This window comes from Mustela putorius, unplaced genomic scaffold (genome assembly GCF_011764305.1).
Source record: "Mustela putorius furo isolate JIRA1106 unplaced genomic scaffold, ASM1176430v1.1 tig00003976_pilon_pilon_pilon, whole genome shotgun sequence".
NCBI lineage: Eukaryota > Metazoa > Chordata > Mammalia > Carnivora > Mustelidae > Mustela > Mustela putorius.
Window position 1 is genome coordinate 5,289,734 of NW_025422118.1, and position 16,493 is coordinate 5,306,226.

A 16,493-nucleotide genomic window follows, 5' to 3' on the forward strand; every position below is an offset into this window, starting at 1 on the left:
TGAGGCAGATAATATCTTTCCTCCTTGCAATTTGGCATTGGTGTGCTGGCACGGGGGCCCCTTGGTCGGCTCCCAAGTGTGCCTGTTCTCTGCGTGGCCATTGTGCATCTTGTTGCGAGAGCCTGAGTGAACACTGGGGGCTTTCTGCTTTCAGCCTGACTCTCAGTCACACTAACAATATTTCTGTGGTCTTGGGTGGGAGAGACTTTTTTTGAGATTCTGTGTACTCTGATTACACACACACACACACACACACACACACACACACACACGTGTGTGTGCGCGCACAGATTGTTCCTCTTCAGAATTGGTGCCCGTTGCCCCGAGGGGCATCTTTTACTGCTTCGAACTTTGTAGATGCTTTTTGTTTATCACCAAAAGCAGCATGGGCTGTTGCTTTACCTGGGGCTTTCTGTTTCTGTTGCAACAAGCCCTTTGTGTGGCAGATGTGTGGTGATAAAAGTGTCCCTTTCCTACCTTAAGTAATTGATGTTTCTTCTTGAACTTAAGATACTGCCCTCCCGGCCCCCTCCCCCCCCATAAAAGTGTTTGCCCCTTTGGAACAATTTTATTTGTGTTTCTTGCCTCTCACAATGCATCTGCAACTGACCTGCAGATTTTATTTTGTCCTTTTTGCAGACTGGACGTGTCTCCAGAGGCTCAGCCCACAGCCAGGCTTTCTTCTTCCCCTGACTCTCCTGTCTTCTTTTCTGCTCTTCTTTCCAGTTCTGGCCAGACACCTGTCCCTTCTAAATTGGGGCATGGTACAGAGACACCATCCTCTGAATCTCCCTCTGTCTTCTCTTTCTCATCTCCCATAGTGGCTCCCATTTCCACATCCACGCCGGTTGAGAACTGGCCTTCCACAGACAAGGGCCAGGCCAGGCCGGAAGAACCATCTTTGCCCCTTAAGGCAGAATTGCCAAGGGAGAGTTTAATAGAAGTTTCAAAGACCGTTTCTGGTGTCTCGGGGTCACTTTCCAGAAAGCTACCCACTCCAGCATGTAAAGGGACAGAAGATTCTCCCACGAGGAAGACCAGTGAGATAGGCCCAGAGAGCACTGTTGGTAACGACTCAGAAAAGTCTCTTGTGAAGCAGTCTGAAATGGGGCACCAGGAAGAAGTTCTGGGGTTTACTGCCTCAGAACGAGACTCTGTCCCTTCATCTCAAGAGGCCCAAGAAGTAACATTCGGCCTTTCACTCCAAAGTGGCCAGATTGAAAGCCCAGCGGGGAAGCATCTGATGAGGGCAAGCACAGGCTCAGAGAGTCCGTCTGTGTCCTTTGGGGAGACCAGCCTTCAGGAGGACAGCATGACTTCTGCAGTGACGGCAGCGGTGCCCCCTCTTCAGATGGGAGAACCGGCTCCCCCTCTTGGCTCCGTGATGCGGAGACACGAAGAGAATGTGGGTGAGAGCCGAAAGAAAATCAGGAAGCATGTGTCATTTTCTGAGCAGCTCTTTACACAAGAGGAGCTAGAGCAGGCCGCCGGGTCAGTGGAAGAGGACAGAAGGCATCCCCGGGAGCTGACATGCAAGGGAGTCGCTGCTGGAAATGCATCAGACGGGGAGTCCGCTGAGGCCGCAGAGAGGGAAGCCGTGTCCCCAGCAGCACAGTGTGGTGTGCCAGCTTCCGTGGCAGGCCCCCTTCCTGGCCCGTCTTGCGAGGAGAAGGGCTCAGAAGCCCCCATGAGTGAAGCAGGCTCAGGGAAAGACATTCCGCTCTTGAGGATTGAGCCAGAAGATGTACTCATGGCCCCAAATCAGAGCAAAGCCAGTGATCACGAAGGTTTATTGTCCAAGCCCCTGAGTGGCCTCCACTCTACCCCAGGGGTTAACTCTCCAGTCGTGGCTGATCTGGGCTTAACCCTTCCTTCCATTCCTGAAGTGGCATCAGATGATGAGAGAGTGGATCAGGTTGAAGACAATGGAGAGACAGTCCAGGTGGCAGCCCAGGAAGGAGGACCTTCCTCCTTGAGCCTGTCCCCTGCCCGTTCTGAGATGGAAAAGGGGCCCAGGGGCGAGGCAGACGGCTGGGCGGCGCCTGCAGAGGGTCCACATGACCCCGGGTCAAAAGCACCCAAAACATCTGCGGCAGCCTCTCCAGAGCCAACGGCAGCTTCAGGAATTCATAAGCCAGATCCTGGCAAGAGCTCATGGTTGGATAAACAGCTGCCAGGTCCTGGCGGCGGTGAGAGGGAAAAGCTGATGGGAAATGGGAGGCCAAGCCAGCCTCCTGATCCAGCCCTGGATTCTCCTGTAGCCAGTCCCTCCTTTTCTGAGAACTTTCCTGTTACACGCTCTTTCCCCGGCTGCCCACACGCTGACACTCACACCAGTACAGCAGAATCTCAAAAAAAGGCCACAGCAGAGGGCCCCGCTGGTAAAGTGGAAAGTTCTGGCAAGAGGAAGCCGCTTCTTCAGGCCTGGGTCTCACCCTCAGAGACACTTCCTATCTCAGCTCAGCCGAGCGCGGGAACGGGGTCAGCCAAGCACAGGTGAGAGTCGGGGAATGTCGTTTTGTCCATGGGAGTGAGGCCCACCCCACAACCCGACCCTTTGCCTTTTGCCTGCTGAGGTGGATGGCTTTCTAAGTGCACGGCTATCCCGATGGCATATGCCACGCAGTTTGCTGGTAGGGCCTGTTTTCAAAGGGTCTTCCTCCCCCGCCACCCCAACCCCCAGCATGGGAATTCCTCCTCAGGACACTCCTGCATTTATAGGGAGAACACTGGGACAGTCTTCACAGATGGTTTAGGAATTGTTCTGCACAGATTTGGGGCTCTGAAACTGCATCTTCCGGCATCTTCCCAGCATCAGAAACCAGCTGAGGCGCAGTGGTAGAACGGAGCAGTGTTGAGAGCTTGCTTTGAGGTGAAGCTGGCATGTTTGTTCCTGGCACTTTCTTTACTGTTGAGGATCGGGAGGCTCTGCAGGACCCCTCGCACTGGTGTGGGTCCTAGGCTGTAGCCTCCTCAAGAATAAGAGGCTGGCTTTGCGTTCTTCTGACGTTGATCATGAGACCAAGGGTCTGGTGAGAACGTCGGGACACCTGACTTTCCGGTGCGCATGGTGGGCCTGCATGTGGCTGCCTCGTGCCGTCCGCCCGCATTTCCGCAGGGACACCGGCGTCTGCCGGACTGGACGTGCGGACAGAGCGCATCACCACTCTGCCCTCTTGTGTGTCTCACCGGCTGCTGTCCGTGAGATGGATGGTGTCTCGGTTTTGTCACTACCGAAGGTCTAAGGATCCTTTCCCCTTCTCTTTAGACTTCACCCTGTGAAACCAATGAACACAACAGCCACCAAGATTGCCAGCTCCAGCTTGGGCACCGCCACCATCACCAACGAGAACTTGATCAATGAAACTGCAATGAAGGTATGTCTCCTCCAAGAAGTAGGTGTGCTAGTTAGGGGACTATAAAAAACCATTATGTAGACCCTCCTGGGCAGCAGGGAGGGTCAGGAACGACTTGACTATATGTACATCTATGTCTTCGTATAGTCTTTGGAAGCCCCTACACTTCCCAGGGGACTATTACTGCTCCCCTTAGAGTTAGTCATTGTCGAATTGCTTGGGTCTCCAGCAACAAGACTGACACCGGTTTTTAGTGGGAAGAAAATGTCACCCACTGGCTGGTCCACTCTAATCAGATGTTTTCATTTCCCCGTGTATCCTTTTTTATCTTTTGGCAAAAATGTAAAATTCTTGTGCTTGTCATCATTGCCTAGATACACTTTTTTGAAACTTTCTTCTGTTAATCATTGCAAACTTTAAAGAAAAAGCTGCGAGTGCAGTACAGAGGACTGCTGTAAACCTTTCATCCCAGTTCGCCAGTCATTGACATTTTACCACATTTGCTTTATCGTTTTCACCCTCTCTCTCCCCGTCCCTGTCTGTTCGCTCTTTGTGTAGACGTACTTCTTCTTTTTTTTTTTTGTCTGAACCATTGGAGGGTAAGTTGCCCACCTCATGCCCCACTTACCACTAAATACTTCAGCGTGTAATTCCCAAGAATAAGGACACTGAATCAAGATCAAGACATTTGAAGTCTCTGTACTCCTCTTTTCTCATCTGTAGCCCACACTTGAGCTTCACCTGTTGTCCTGTGAGTTTTCCTGTTTCTCTTTCCGTTCCAGGATCCAATCCAGAATCTCTCACTGTTTTGTGGCCGTGTCTCCCTCAGCCCCTTGATCCTGGACCCGTTTCCCAGCCTTCTTGACATCTCTCAAGACCTTGACATTCTCAGACTTTAGATCAGTTGTTCTGTAGAAATTTTCCTCTGTTTGGATCTGTCTGCTCTCTCCTCCTGGTTTGGTTGAGGTCACGCATTCCTGGCAGGAATTAACCGTGCAAATCGCGCGTCCTTCTCAGTGCGTAGTAGAAGAGGCACATTATATCCTCTTGTCATGGTAGTGGGAGCGTTAACTCTGATGACTGACTTCAGGCGGTGCCCACGAAGTTCTGGAGTGTAAAGTTCCTGTTTCCCCCTTTACAATCAATACTGTTTCCCCCTTTACAATACAATACAGTTCGTGGGGAGTTAATGTCAGGCCATGTAAGCATTCTGTTCCTCACTGCCCTTTTGTTCCCAGTCTTTCGTATCCATCAGTGAATATGGCAGTGGCAAAATGGTGGTTTTCCAGCTCCATCGCCCTCATTGGAAACACTGTTCCAGTCTGTTTTTCATTTATTAGTAGATCATAAGCATTTTTTGCTTGTTGCTATGTAATTATTCTTTGACATGGTTATACTGATATTTACTTAACCATTTCCTTATTATGGGATATTTGGGTTATTTTCTGTTTTTCAATATGAGTAATGCTACAGTCAACAATTTCTTGCATAGAACTTTTCCTCTTCCTAAGCTAAATTTCCAGGAAGTGTATTTCTTTTTTTTTAAGGTTTTTTTTTAAGATTTTTTATTTATTTATTTGACAGAGAGAGACATCACAAATAGGTAGAGAGACAGACAGAGAGAGAGATGAGGAGAAGCAGGCTCCCTCCTGAGCAGAGAGCCCCATGCAGGACTCGATCCCAGGCCCCTGGGATCATGACCTGAGCCGAAGGCAGAGGCTTAACCCACTGAGCCACCCAGGCGCCCCCCAGGAAGTGTATTTCTTGATTAGAGGATCTCTTCTCTTCAAAAGCTTGGGCTAACTTTTTTTTTTTTAAGATTTTATTTATTTATTTTGACAGAGAGAGAAATCACAAGCAGGCAGAGAGGCAGGCAGGGGGCAGGGGCCGGGGTGTGGGGGAGGAACAGGCTCCCTGCTGAGCAGACTCAATCCCAGGATGCTGGGATCATGACCCGAGCTGAAGGCAGCAGCTCAACCCACTGAGCCACCCAGGCACCCCAAGCTTGGGCTAACTTAAAAAAAAAAAAACAAAAAACAACTCCTGCCCACCAGCCAAACCAAACTAGCCCCTCAGATGATTTCTGCTTTGGAGCATCCCCATCCTGCCCTTTCTGGTTCTAAAATCAGGAGAATCTAGAACACTGCCTCCTGGCAAACCTCTGGTCTTTGACTCATTATCACTTGGGCTAGGGAGAATGATTTACAGAGGGACTGTTGGGCAAGGCTGTGTTGAGTTTCAAATATATGGAGAGGAATTTCCTGACTGACTACTGGGAACCACTGTCAGTGGAAGTAAACTTTATTTCTATTTTAGTCCAGGGCATCTAGACGCTTCATTCAATGAGACATTGAAGGTCTCACAGTGCACTATAAGACATCAAGTAGTCTTTGTGGTTTTAGAATAAAAATTTCTTGCTCACTTCTCTTTTACTCCTGTAGGTATTTTTATTTTAAGATCTTATTTATTTATTTATTTGAGAGAGAAAGAGAGAGAGAGTGGGAGAGAGAGCATGAGCAGGGTGGAGGGGGAGAAGCAGACTTCACGCTCAGCAGGGAGCCCAGTGAGGGACCAGATCCCAGGATCACGACCCAAGCTCAAGGCAGATGCTTAACCACCCAGGCACCTTCCCTGCAAGGGTTTTTAAAGTACTGGTTTGTTTGTTACCACCTGGGCTCCATTGCATCTCTGCCATCAGGAGCTGGGCGAAAGGTTTCCTGAAAGTTGGACCCGAGGTTCAGGGAAAGAGGCTGAGCAGTGACCACAGATGGTTACTACGAACAAGTTAGCATCTTCTAGCCGCTTTGCCTTCTCTTCCCTTGTACTGTGTGGTGCTGGGGCCAGTGGTAAGTGAGCATCATTTTCAGATGTGCTTGCTGTGTATGAATTAGCCCTTACCCGGAAATGTTCCATAACTTGCCCAGTTCAGCTTGGTGGGCCTCTGAGGGTGTGGGGAAGAGGCAGCACATACCTTCCTGGGGTTTAACGATATTTACCAGGAAACCAGGCAAAAGAACAGCATAAAAGGGACAGTAATGAAAGCTAGGGTCATGGAGCAGCCTCCCATCCCCTCTTCCTTGTACTGTGGAATGCAGCTGGGCTCCAAGGAGAAACAAACAGCCAGCTCTCGGGAAGTGAGCAAGACCCTTGGCTCCCATTTTATTTATTCTTCAAAGCTCATTTAATCAGGGGCTTATCTCCTGGCCCGGACAGAGGGAATAACTTGCCTTAAAACAAAGGCAACTGCTGGTTATTTTGCTCATGATTTGTAAGCTGGGCCACTGCCCCCTCTGGCTGCCTGCTACAAAGCACTTAGCCATGGACCATACCTAGTAATACTCTGAGCAAAGAGGGAGAGTTTCTTAGAGACTCTTACAAGCCCCCCATATAACGGTGCTTTGTACTAAGCCATAAATAATATTTACAAAAGTAACTGCTCTTTGGAATGTGGCAGAGTGCGAGAGAGGTTAGGGAAAGAAACTGCATGGCCAAAGTTATGAAAAGCTAGCTGAATCATTACCATAATGGGTTTTGGGTTTTGTTTGGGTGGGTTTTTTTTTTTTTTTTTTTTTAATTTGTTTGTTTGTTTGGTTGGTTTTTGGTTGCTGTTTCATGGCCTCCATTGCTTTTAGATTATTTGAAACTTAAGGGAGTGTATTATTTACCCAGGTGGCTTTAATACTTCCATTTAAAAATAATACAGCCAACTGGGTCCAGAAATCATCTGTCCTGTTAATACGGAAACAGTGAGAGATGGATTTGAATATACGTCATTATTATTGCAACTACGGTGGGAACATCCAATATGAAAATCCTGGAAGGAAATATGTGACAATGGGCACTGTTTTTTCTTGAATTAATGGTTATTTTCCTTGTACCTCTTCCTCGCTATGGCTGTTGTTCACTTTCTGTAACGCTGGATTGTTTTATAATTTTTGAATCATCACATGTGTAGGATCGCCTAATGATTTCAAAGCCTCACATACTTTCCTCTTTGGATTATGAAATCCAAATTGAATAGCTATTTCATAGTTTGCAAGGTATGAAGCGTACATCCCTTTTCAACCCCACGCATCTATCCTAAGGAACTATTTTAGAGATGTGATCCAAGATTCATGCTCATGCATCTTAATAAAAATGTTATATGTAATTGTGAAAACTGAAAAAACCTAAATATCTAACAAAGGAGATGGGTAAAATATAATGAAATTTCAAGCATCCATTAAAAATATTTCTGCTAAAAAAACAAACAAACAAAAACCAACCAAAAAAAAAATAGGTGGTGCCTGGGTGGCTCAGCCATTAAGTGTCTGCCTTTCGGCTCAGGTCATGATCCCAGGTTCCTGGGATTGAGCCCTGCATCAGACTCCCTGCTCGACAGGAAGCCTGCTTCTCCCTCTCCCACTCTCCCTGCTTGTGTTCCCTCTTTCTGTGAAATAAGTAAATAGTTTAAAAAAAAATGATTTTTGTTAAAATTTAGTGATGGGAAAATGCTCAGAAAATAATAATTTTAAAATGCTTGAAAACCATATTCTGCATGATGCTTGAAGTTGTAAAATATACCACAAAGAAACCAAGGAAGAAATAAGAGACCCGGGTCACCTGGGTGGCTCAGTGGGTTAAAACCTCTGCTTTCAGCTCAGGTCATGATCTCAGGGTCCTGGAATCAAGCCCCACATCAGGCTCTCTGCTCAGCAAGGAGCCTGTTTCCCCCCCCCCCCCGCCCCACCTGCCTCTTTGCCTACTTGTGTTCTCTGTCAAATAAATAAATAAAATCTTAAAAAAGAAAGAAAGAAAGAGAGAGAGAGAGAGAAAGAAGAGACCCAAATATTATGTGTTGGAGCTCTAGGTAATAATTTTTTCCCTCTTCTGTATTTGAGATTTTCCATTATGAGGAAATATTCCCCTTATAGTGAAAACAATTCTGTTATTTTGGGGGAAAATTAATTTTTTTAAAGATTTTACTTATTTGCTTGAGAGAGAGGAAGAGAGCACAGAGGGAGAGGGAGAAGCAGACTCTCTACTGAGCAGAGAGCCCGACATGGGCCTCAGTCCCAGGACCCCAGGATCATGACCTGAGCCAAAGGCAGATGCCTCACCAACTGAGCCACCCAGGCGCCGCAGGGGAAAATTAATTTTAACTCGTCTTCAAAGTCTAGTTGTGGTATCACTGCCCAATTTGCAGTCTGTCCCAGTCCCCTGCGTAGCCCAGCTCTCTGGACTCCTGACTCCCACGCCCCTAAGCCCTTGTGTATGAAGCGCTGTAAGGACTTGGTCTCCACTCTTGAGGAGCCCCTGCTGCTCCTGCCTCCAGCCGACAGCTTCTTCTTCTCTTGATCTCACAAACTGCCTTGCCCCATACCCCATACCTTATGTGCACCACAATTTTCAGTAAATAAAATCCTTGTATGATAGAGATACAATCTAAAAACGCTCGAGGACATTATTCTTGGGCTATTGTTCCCGAAGAGTACTTTTTCCTTGATAGGATCCATCAACAGACATGCACCTCCTTTTTAAAAAATTGGGATCTGGGCACCTGGGTGGCTCAGTGGGTTAAGCCGCTGCCTTCGGCTCGGGTCATGATCCCAGGGTCCTGGGATCGAGTCCCGCATCGGGCTCTCTGCTCAGCGGGGAGCCTGCTTTCTCTCTCTCTCTGCCTGCCTCTCTGCCTACTTGTGATCTCTGCCTGTCAAATAAATAAAATCTTTAAAAAAAAATTGGGGTCAAATAAACATCACATAAAACTTTTATCATCTGAAGCATTTCAAAATTTTAAAAAGTGTTTTTCAATTCAAGCATAGTCAACATATAGTGTTATACAAGTTTCAGGTGTACAATTTAGTGATTCAACAATTTTATATACATTACTCTGCTCATCATAAGTGTGTTCTTTGCCCCTTCACCTATTTCATCCATCCCCCACCCACCTCCCCTGTGGTAACCATGCGTGTGTTTCCTACAGTTAAGAGTCTGTTTCTTGGTTTGTCTCTTTTTTCTTTGTTTATTTGGTTTGTTTCTTAAATTCCACATATGAGTAAAAGCATATGGTACTTGTCTTTCTCTGACTGACTTATTTAGCTCAGCATCATCCTACTCTCTGGCTCCATCCACATCGTTGCAAACAGCGAGATGTCTTTTTTTTAATGGCTGAGTAGTATTCCTGTGTGTGTGTGTGTGTGTGTGTGTGTGTACCACTTCTTTATCCATTCATCAGTCAAGGGACACCTGGGCTGCTTCCATAGTTTGGCTCTTGTAAATAATACTACAACAAACACAGGGGGTGCACGTATCTTTTTGAATTAGTTTCTTTGTATTCTTTGGGTAAATACCTAGTGGCAAGATTACTGGATCAGTTCTGTTTTTTTAAAGAGTTTTTTATTTTTATTTTTTTATTTGAAAGAGAGAGAGTGAGAGAGCATGAGCAGGGTGAGGGGCTGAGGGCAGGGAGCCCAATGTGGGACTGGATCCCAGGACCCTGATCATGACCTGAGCTGAAGGCAGATGCTTAACTGACTAAGTCACCCAGGCCACCCTCAATTCTGTTTTTTAATTTTTTAAGGAACCTCCATACTGCTTTCCACAGTGGCTGCACCAGCTCGCCTTCGCAGCAACAGTGCACGAGGAACCGTAAGCATTTTTAAGTGTACGGTTCAGTAATGTTAAGTGCATTCACCCTGTACAACCCGTCCCCAGCGTCCTTTTCCAGACGCTCAACTTTCTGGTTGATGATGGTTTTAGAATTACTAATGGGATGATTGAGGTCCAGAGGAATGTGTACCTTCAACAAGTTAAGAAACTAAAACAACAAAAAGATTAAGGGAGAAGTGGTTTCTCAAAAAAGTAGTCCAACCTCTCGCCTCTGTGCAGTCTGTGGTAGGTGCACACATGCTGTGTGCGTGGAGACGTCGGTGTGTGCTTCTAAGCCAGGGCTGTGAGCACTGTGCTTCCCTTCCAAGCCAGGATAAGAGCGATGGGGTTTCTCTCTGATTTCTGGCTAGGGTGTAGGCAGCCGATGCGCCACTATACTAAGCAGGGCCTTCTATCATGTTGTCAAAAGAATGAGTGATGATTCCGCTCTCGACTTAGCTTCTTCAGCTGGAGGCTTGGTACAACATGGTACTTTTCCATTTAATCCTTATCTTGTGTTTCCTCACGGTTTGGGCCTGGTCACTTTGCAGCTGGACTCCAGTCACCCCGGATTATAAATGCTGATGGAGTCATTCCTTAGGGCTCCTGCTGTTGGCAAGAGCGGGGCTGCTGAGCCCTAGCTGTGGCCACTGAGTGCCCAGAGGGTGCGCCCTGATGTCTGAGTGTGCTGACTGCGCGATGCGCCGTCGTGGCCCTTAGCTCTGATTCTGCGTATGTCTTGAGGATGATGTGACTCCAGGTGGGGGTGTCTGAGTGGCCAGTGCCTCAGCGTTCCTGTGGTCCCCCTCTGAGTGTCGAGGGGGAAGCAGCAGGCGGTGGGGATGAGTGGCTGCCTGGGGAGGGGTTGGGTGAATGTCGTCTCCTGCACCTTCTGTCGCTAGGGTTTTTTCATGGACCAGCTTAGCTTGGGGCTCTCAGCTCGTGTTCATAATTCGCTTTGCCCGCTCCTAGTGTTCAGAGACCTCCAGTTGTTACATTTCCTGAAACCTCAAATCCAGAGTCTAACCCAGGGGTTTGTAGCCTAGGAGCCAAGTGTGGTTTGTACATTTTTATAAAGTCATAAAACAAATAACAAATGAAACAACAGAAGAATGGTTGACACAGGCCGTATGTGGCTGGCAAAGCCTCAAATATTTACTCTCTGGTCCTTTACAGAAAACTTTGTCAGTAACCCGGTTTTCCACCTGATCTGAAAACACATTCCCAGGAGACTCCAATCGCTAATAACATGTTCCTTTTTTAGATTTCTTTTCGATATTTGCCTCCTTTGCTGACTTTACCACTTTTTCTCCCCATTCTCTCTGCTTCTGAAGAAATACAACCCCTCGGACCCTGCCTTTGCATACGCACAGCTGACCCATGATGAGCTGATCCAGTTGGTCCTCAAGCAGAAGGAGACGATAAGCAAGAAGGAGTTTCAGGTCCGAGAGCTGGAAGACTACATTGACAACCTGCTTGTCAGGGTCATGGAGGAAACCCCCAACATCCTCCGCGTCCCGGCTCAGGTCGGCAAAAAGGCAGGAAAGATGTGACTCGTCAGCCTAGGAGACCCAGACTGTTCTGTGAGTTCGTTTCCACCCGCTCCTGAGGTCAAGGACTCTGTAGGCCTGATAACCAGCACACAGGCTCGAAGTCACCAGCCGCCTCCCTTGCCTGTTATCTGGCAAGAGTCAGTTCCAGCAACTGAAGCCAGGTTAATTATTACAATGAATCTTCTACTGTACATTCCCAGGGTTTTATTTTTAAATGCCACTGTGCCTTTAACTATATTGTAAATATTTTATGCTCTGACCGGAAATGTGGTCATAAGATCTGCTCCTAGCCCAGAGCTTCGGGTGGCGTTGGATGATTCGTGTATCTAATACTGGGATTTTCTCTCTTCGATATTGACATTTAAAAATACATACCCTGCTGCCACCGCGCCCCGTCAGTGGAGTGCGGGGTGAAATGAGAAGGACCAGGCACGTGCTTGCTTGGCTTTTGAGAGTAGCTCAGGGTGGCGTTAGGCTGGAGGTGCTCAGTTTTGATGCCGTGTAAACCTCCCCAAGTCCTCCTTGGACTTGGTCTTACTGATTTGACCGAAGCGGGGGAGGTGAACAAAAGCCTTGTGAGTGTGCCTTGCTAGATTTTGGAACAAGCTGCCTTTTCTAAATGCCACAACTCTTCAGCCTTACGGTGTGCTCCTGATCGGTGCATAGGGCCCGCCTGTGGAGATGGGAGAGGCAGAGCAGGGAGATTGTCACTTCATGCTCGTTTAACGGGGTTGGTCGAAGCGTCACCGTAGCCGGGCTCCTGCTGGCTGGAGTGGCCTCGTCAGTGCCTTGAGAAGAAATCAGGTGGCCAAAGCACTGACTAACTTGATTCTACCAGGTAGGGAATGATCTCAGTAGGACTCCTGTGGCCTGTTGCCCCAGTGCCTTTGCTTGGCTCTCTGATCTCCTCACAATACTTCCTGGCGATCCCCTACCCCACCCCCAACCCTTGATATAAAGTTTTGAAGAACAAGAAGGTAACACTTAGTTTTGGTTGGCTATATTTTTAAAGCTAGAAGAACACACCTATTTTTTTGAAGCTAGGACACTTCTGAAATGATACCCCCAGTCGGACTCATCAGGTCATTTCATTGTTCAGAAACTAATACTAGAATTAGAATGTTTCTGTGTTGCTCGTTTTTTTCCCTCCTGGTTGTGACAGAATCTTACCTAACCTTGACCTGTCTCTGGGGCGGAAGATCACAGGCCAGTGCAGAGGGCAGGGTTTGAGGCAACAACAGTTATTAGCTCGGGGCTCTCTTCTCTGTCTGTTCTTGTTCTATGGAGGGCAAGAGGCAAGACGGTTGGCAGCAGAGCCCTTTTCAGGATCTTCTGTTAACGGCAACGTTAGTTACATCAGAGAACTTCACTTTGAAGGGTGATACTGTAACTTGATGAATCAGCTTTTGATTATCTATAGCTGCTTTATTTAATGCTCTTACAGTAGTGGAGAAGCTGTAAACTTCCCAGATGACTTGTATTTTTGTAGTGCTATGAGAGTTATTTACGTGCCTGGAAAGAGAACCGTATATGCGCCTCCACTCTGAAAACATATGTGTATATATTCGTTCTGCAATAGGTTGTTTTTGTTTTGTTTTGTTTTACTTAGAAATGTATTTTGACTGTGATAACCCAAGGGCACTGGGGACAGGGGTGCTCCGAAGGATTTCTCCTTAGAGGAACTGGTGTGGATACCTGCACTGTTCACGAAAGGAACTTGGTCTGGACACACTATCTGCTGCTAGGACCTCGGGTGTGTAACTCAGTCAGTATTTGAGAGGGACGTCTGGGTAGAGGAGTGAATTCCTGTGTTCTGAAATGCCACTTGGGGACTCTGGAGAATGAAGGATAATTTACTTCAAGGGTGTCTGGCTTCTACCACTGCTGGGGGAAAAGAAATCCAATTCATAGCAGTCCTGTACCTCTCAAAATAGCTAACCTGGAGGGCATGAGGTAATGACTGTCCGTGAGGGCTCTATTCTGGGGGAGGGTTTATGTCTCCCTGACCCGTTAACAGGGGTTGGTGAATCGGAGCGTCAGAGGGCGCGCACCCACGTACATGAGGAGCGTTGGGGCTTGGCTCCAGCTGCTGTAAATGCCAGCCTGATGGAAGCATGCTGGGAGGAGGCTGTGTTCTGGAGAAGTGGGAGCAGCTCTTTTCCTGGCCTCACCTAGCGGTCTCCGGAAAGAGCGGTCGGTTCTTTAGGGAAGCATCAGATTAAATACCGAACATCTTGCAGTGAACTTGAGCTGGAGGTCAGCCTCCTGAAAACATTGTCAAACATTGTCAATCCTTTGCCTATTTCCTATCATCTCACTCCTTGGGCTCTGACAGGTTTCCTGCCCTCCATTTTATTCCTGTGTGTCAGCACATCAGAATGGAGGAACAAGAAAGCCTTCCCTTGACCATGAGGAAGAGCCGTTGACCCTGAGTGGAAGGTGTGTGCAAATGAATAGGTTGTTTGTGTGTCTGTGTGTCTGTGTGGTTTCCAGCTTTACTAACAGTGGGATCTCAAAAGGGCAGAGCGGGGGAGGACCCATGACAGCCACACACCGAATTGAAGGCCAGAGACAATTTAATGTTCAATTGGGCAGGATCTTACCTCCCTGAGTCTCTTTTCCCAATCGATCGTCTTCGTTTCTCTTTGAGAGCTACGAATTAATGATCTCTCAAGGCTGACAGATTAATTGCCTTCAGTAGGGAACTTGGCCTCCTGGTAGTCATACCAACCTCAACTCTGGTTTCTCAGTATCTGTTATATGAGCTACTAACTTGACCTCTTCCACCCTCCAACTGAAAGATCGCCCAGCGTTTTTGGATTATAAAATGATTTCCTGCCTTTTGAGTTTGGGAGTTTTTAACTTCTTTGGTTTTGTTTTTAAGAAGTAACCTAAAATTTCTACAACACTAAATAAAATGGTACTACCTTTCAAAGATGTGTGCCTGTGCCTTCATGGGGACGCAAGAAAAATGTCTTCTGTCTCCTGGAAAACCTCTCTTGGGGAGTGACCAGCATTTCTTACCCCGTGAGCATCCCTCAGCTGGATTCCTGTGGCTTCCACCTTGCCTGGTCCCCAGAGGTCCCCATGTTCTTTCTCCTGCAGCGGATGGGACATCTCTGAGCCCTTCCCTATGACACTCGCCTCATCTTGGCCTGCAGGGACCATGGCATTTACCAGAAGAACATCAGTTGAATTCTCTGTCCTCACTGTGAAGAGGTGCCACCTTTGCTTGGCACCGGGCACTTTTGGCTGAGCATATGAACAAGGTCTCTTCCTTGATCTCTCTACCCTCCACCCCCACCCCCACCCCCCACCCCTGATTTCCTAGAAAGTAAAAGTTTCATTTTGGGGACATGACTGAAATTCAGATTGGCTTCAGACTGCCCCAGATCTGGGAGCCAAATCCCTGGTTCAGTCAACTTAGTTTATTCATTTTGGAGCAGAGGGTATTAGAGAAGCACAGAGAATCTTCTCCTGAGCTCAGCTCTCTGGGAACTCTGAGTCTTTCCTGATGAGGTGAGAGGTCTGTCTGCCTCCCAGCCATAGTCCATGCTCCAAGGTCCCCAGTATCTTGAAAGAGAGGAGATGCTTTTTCTTGCCCAGGGATTAAAGTCACACTGTAGAGAGATAGAGACAGGCAGTGCTTGTGAAGCCCCTCGGATGGGATGGGGGAGCTCCGGCGAGGCCTCCCTGGTTACCCCAGGTCAAAGGTAGGGCCACCATGTAAAGTGGTGGGAGAGCAGCTTCTCTTAAAACACAGCCCTCCAGATTCAGTTTAAGAAAAAGGAAAAAAAAAAAAAAAAGCCCTGTAGAAGGAATCTTGAGGAAGGAAAGTTTCATTATGCAAATGACCCTGACTTTTCCCTCAGAGATCACCCACCTTTGTCTGGTCCCCGCTGGTGCCCCCAGACCCAGCCCTCAGGGGCAGCCCAAGGAGGAACACGACACCTTCTTTCTTTGAAGTCCCCTTTGGCCAGCTGCTAATAACAAAAAGTTAGAAAACAAAACAAAACAGGAAAATAAAGAGAATGGGGGCGCCTGGGTGGCTCAGTGGGTTAAGCCGCTGCCTTCGGCTCAGGTCATGATCTCAGGGTCCTGGGATCGAGCCCTGCATCAGGCTCTCTGCTCGGCAGGGAGCCTGCTTCCCTCTCTCTCTCTCTCTCTCTGCCTGCCTCTCCATCTACTTGTGATTTCTCTCTGTCAAATAAATAAAATCTTAAAAAAAAAAGAAAAGAAAAGAAAGAGAATGATTATAGGGTATATGAACAGCATAGAGAGTGAACTTTCCCAAGTCTAGGATCCTGAGCTGCAGGAAGTCAAGCCACCGGACCCTGGGAGCTTGGAGGGTGTCTGCCAGGCGGATTCGGGTTCTTGTCTTGGCTTCTCAGTTGGTGTCAAGGGTCACCTCCTGTCCCCCTCCACTCCCTTGTCCACCCACTTGGTCTGTAGATTTTTCAAAGCAATGTCATACATGCTTATTCTCAGAATAAAAAAGAAACCCTAAGTTCCCTGCTGCTACAGAGAGGTAACTAAACATTGTCATCTTGATGTTTTTGCCAGGCACTTTTCCCCCCTCATGCAAAGAGATACTTAATTTTTTTTAAAGAAATTTAATTTGGGGGCGCCTGGGTGGCTCAGCGGGTTAAAGCCTCTGCTTTCGGCTCAGGTCATGATCCCAGGGTCCTGGGATCGAGCCCCACATCAGGCTCTCTGCTCCGCAGGGAGCCTGCTTCCTCCTCTCTCTCTGCCTGCCTCTGCCGACTTGTGATCTCTGTCAAATAAATAAATGGAATCTTTAAATTAAAAAAAAAAAAAAGAAATTTAATTTGGATTTTTGAAAATAGAGGTGTAGTTGACCTATATTATTATATTGGTCTCAGGTGCACAGCATAGTGATTTGACATTTACATGTCTTAGCCAAGTGATCACCACGGGTCGGTCTGGCTGCCAC

General features: G+C 47.5%; 1 protein-coding gene across 2 annotated transcripts in view; it reads left to right on the forward strand.

The window, feature by feature from the left end:
- The window catches only part of RAB11FIP1 (RAB11 family interacting protein 1), a 32,577-nt gene extending 18,103 nt beyond the window's left edge, over positions 1 to 14,474 (forward strand). The window contains exons 4-6 of one of the 2 annotated variants that reach the window (XM_004758247.3): positions 640 to 2,496; positions 3,269 to 3,377; positions 11,321 to 14,474. In XM_004758247.3, coding sequence (XP_004758304.1) covers positions 640 to 2,496; positions 3,269 to 3,377; positions 11,321 to 11,539 — 2,185 coding nt within the window. In that variant the 3' untranslated portion in view covers positions 11,540 to 14,474. The remainder of the gene's footprint in view (positions 1 to 639; positions 2,497 to 3,268; positions 3,378 to 11,320) is intronic. The other variant, XM_004758248.3, reaches the window with a different exon arrangement.
- Positions 14,475 to 16,493: the final 2,019 nt, after the last annotated feature.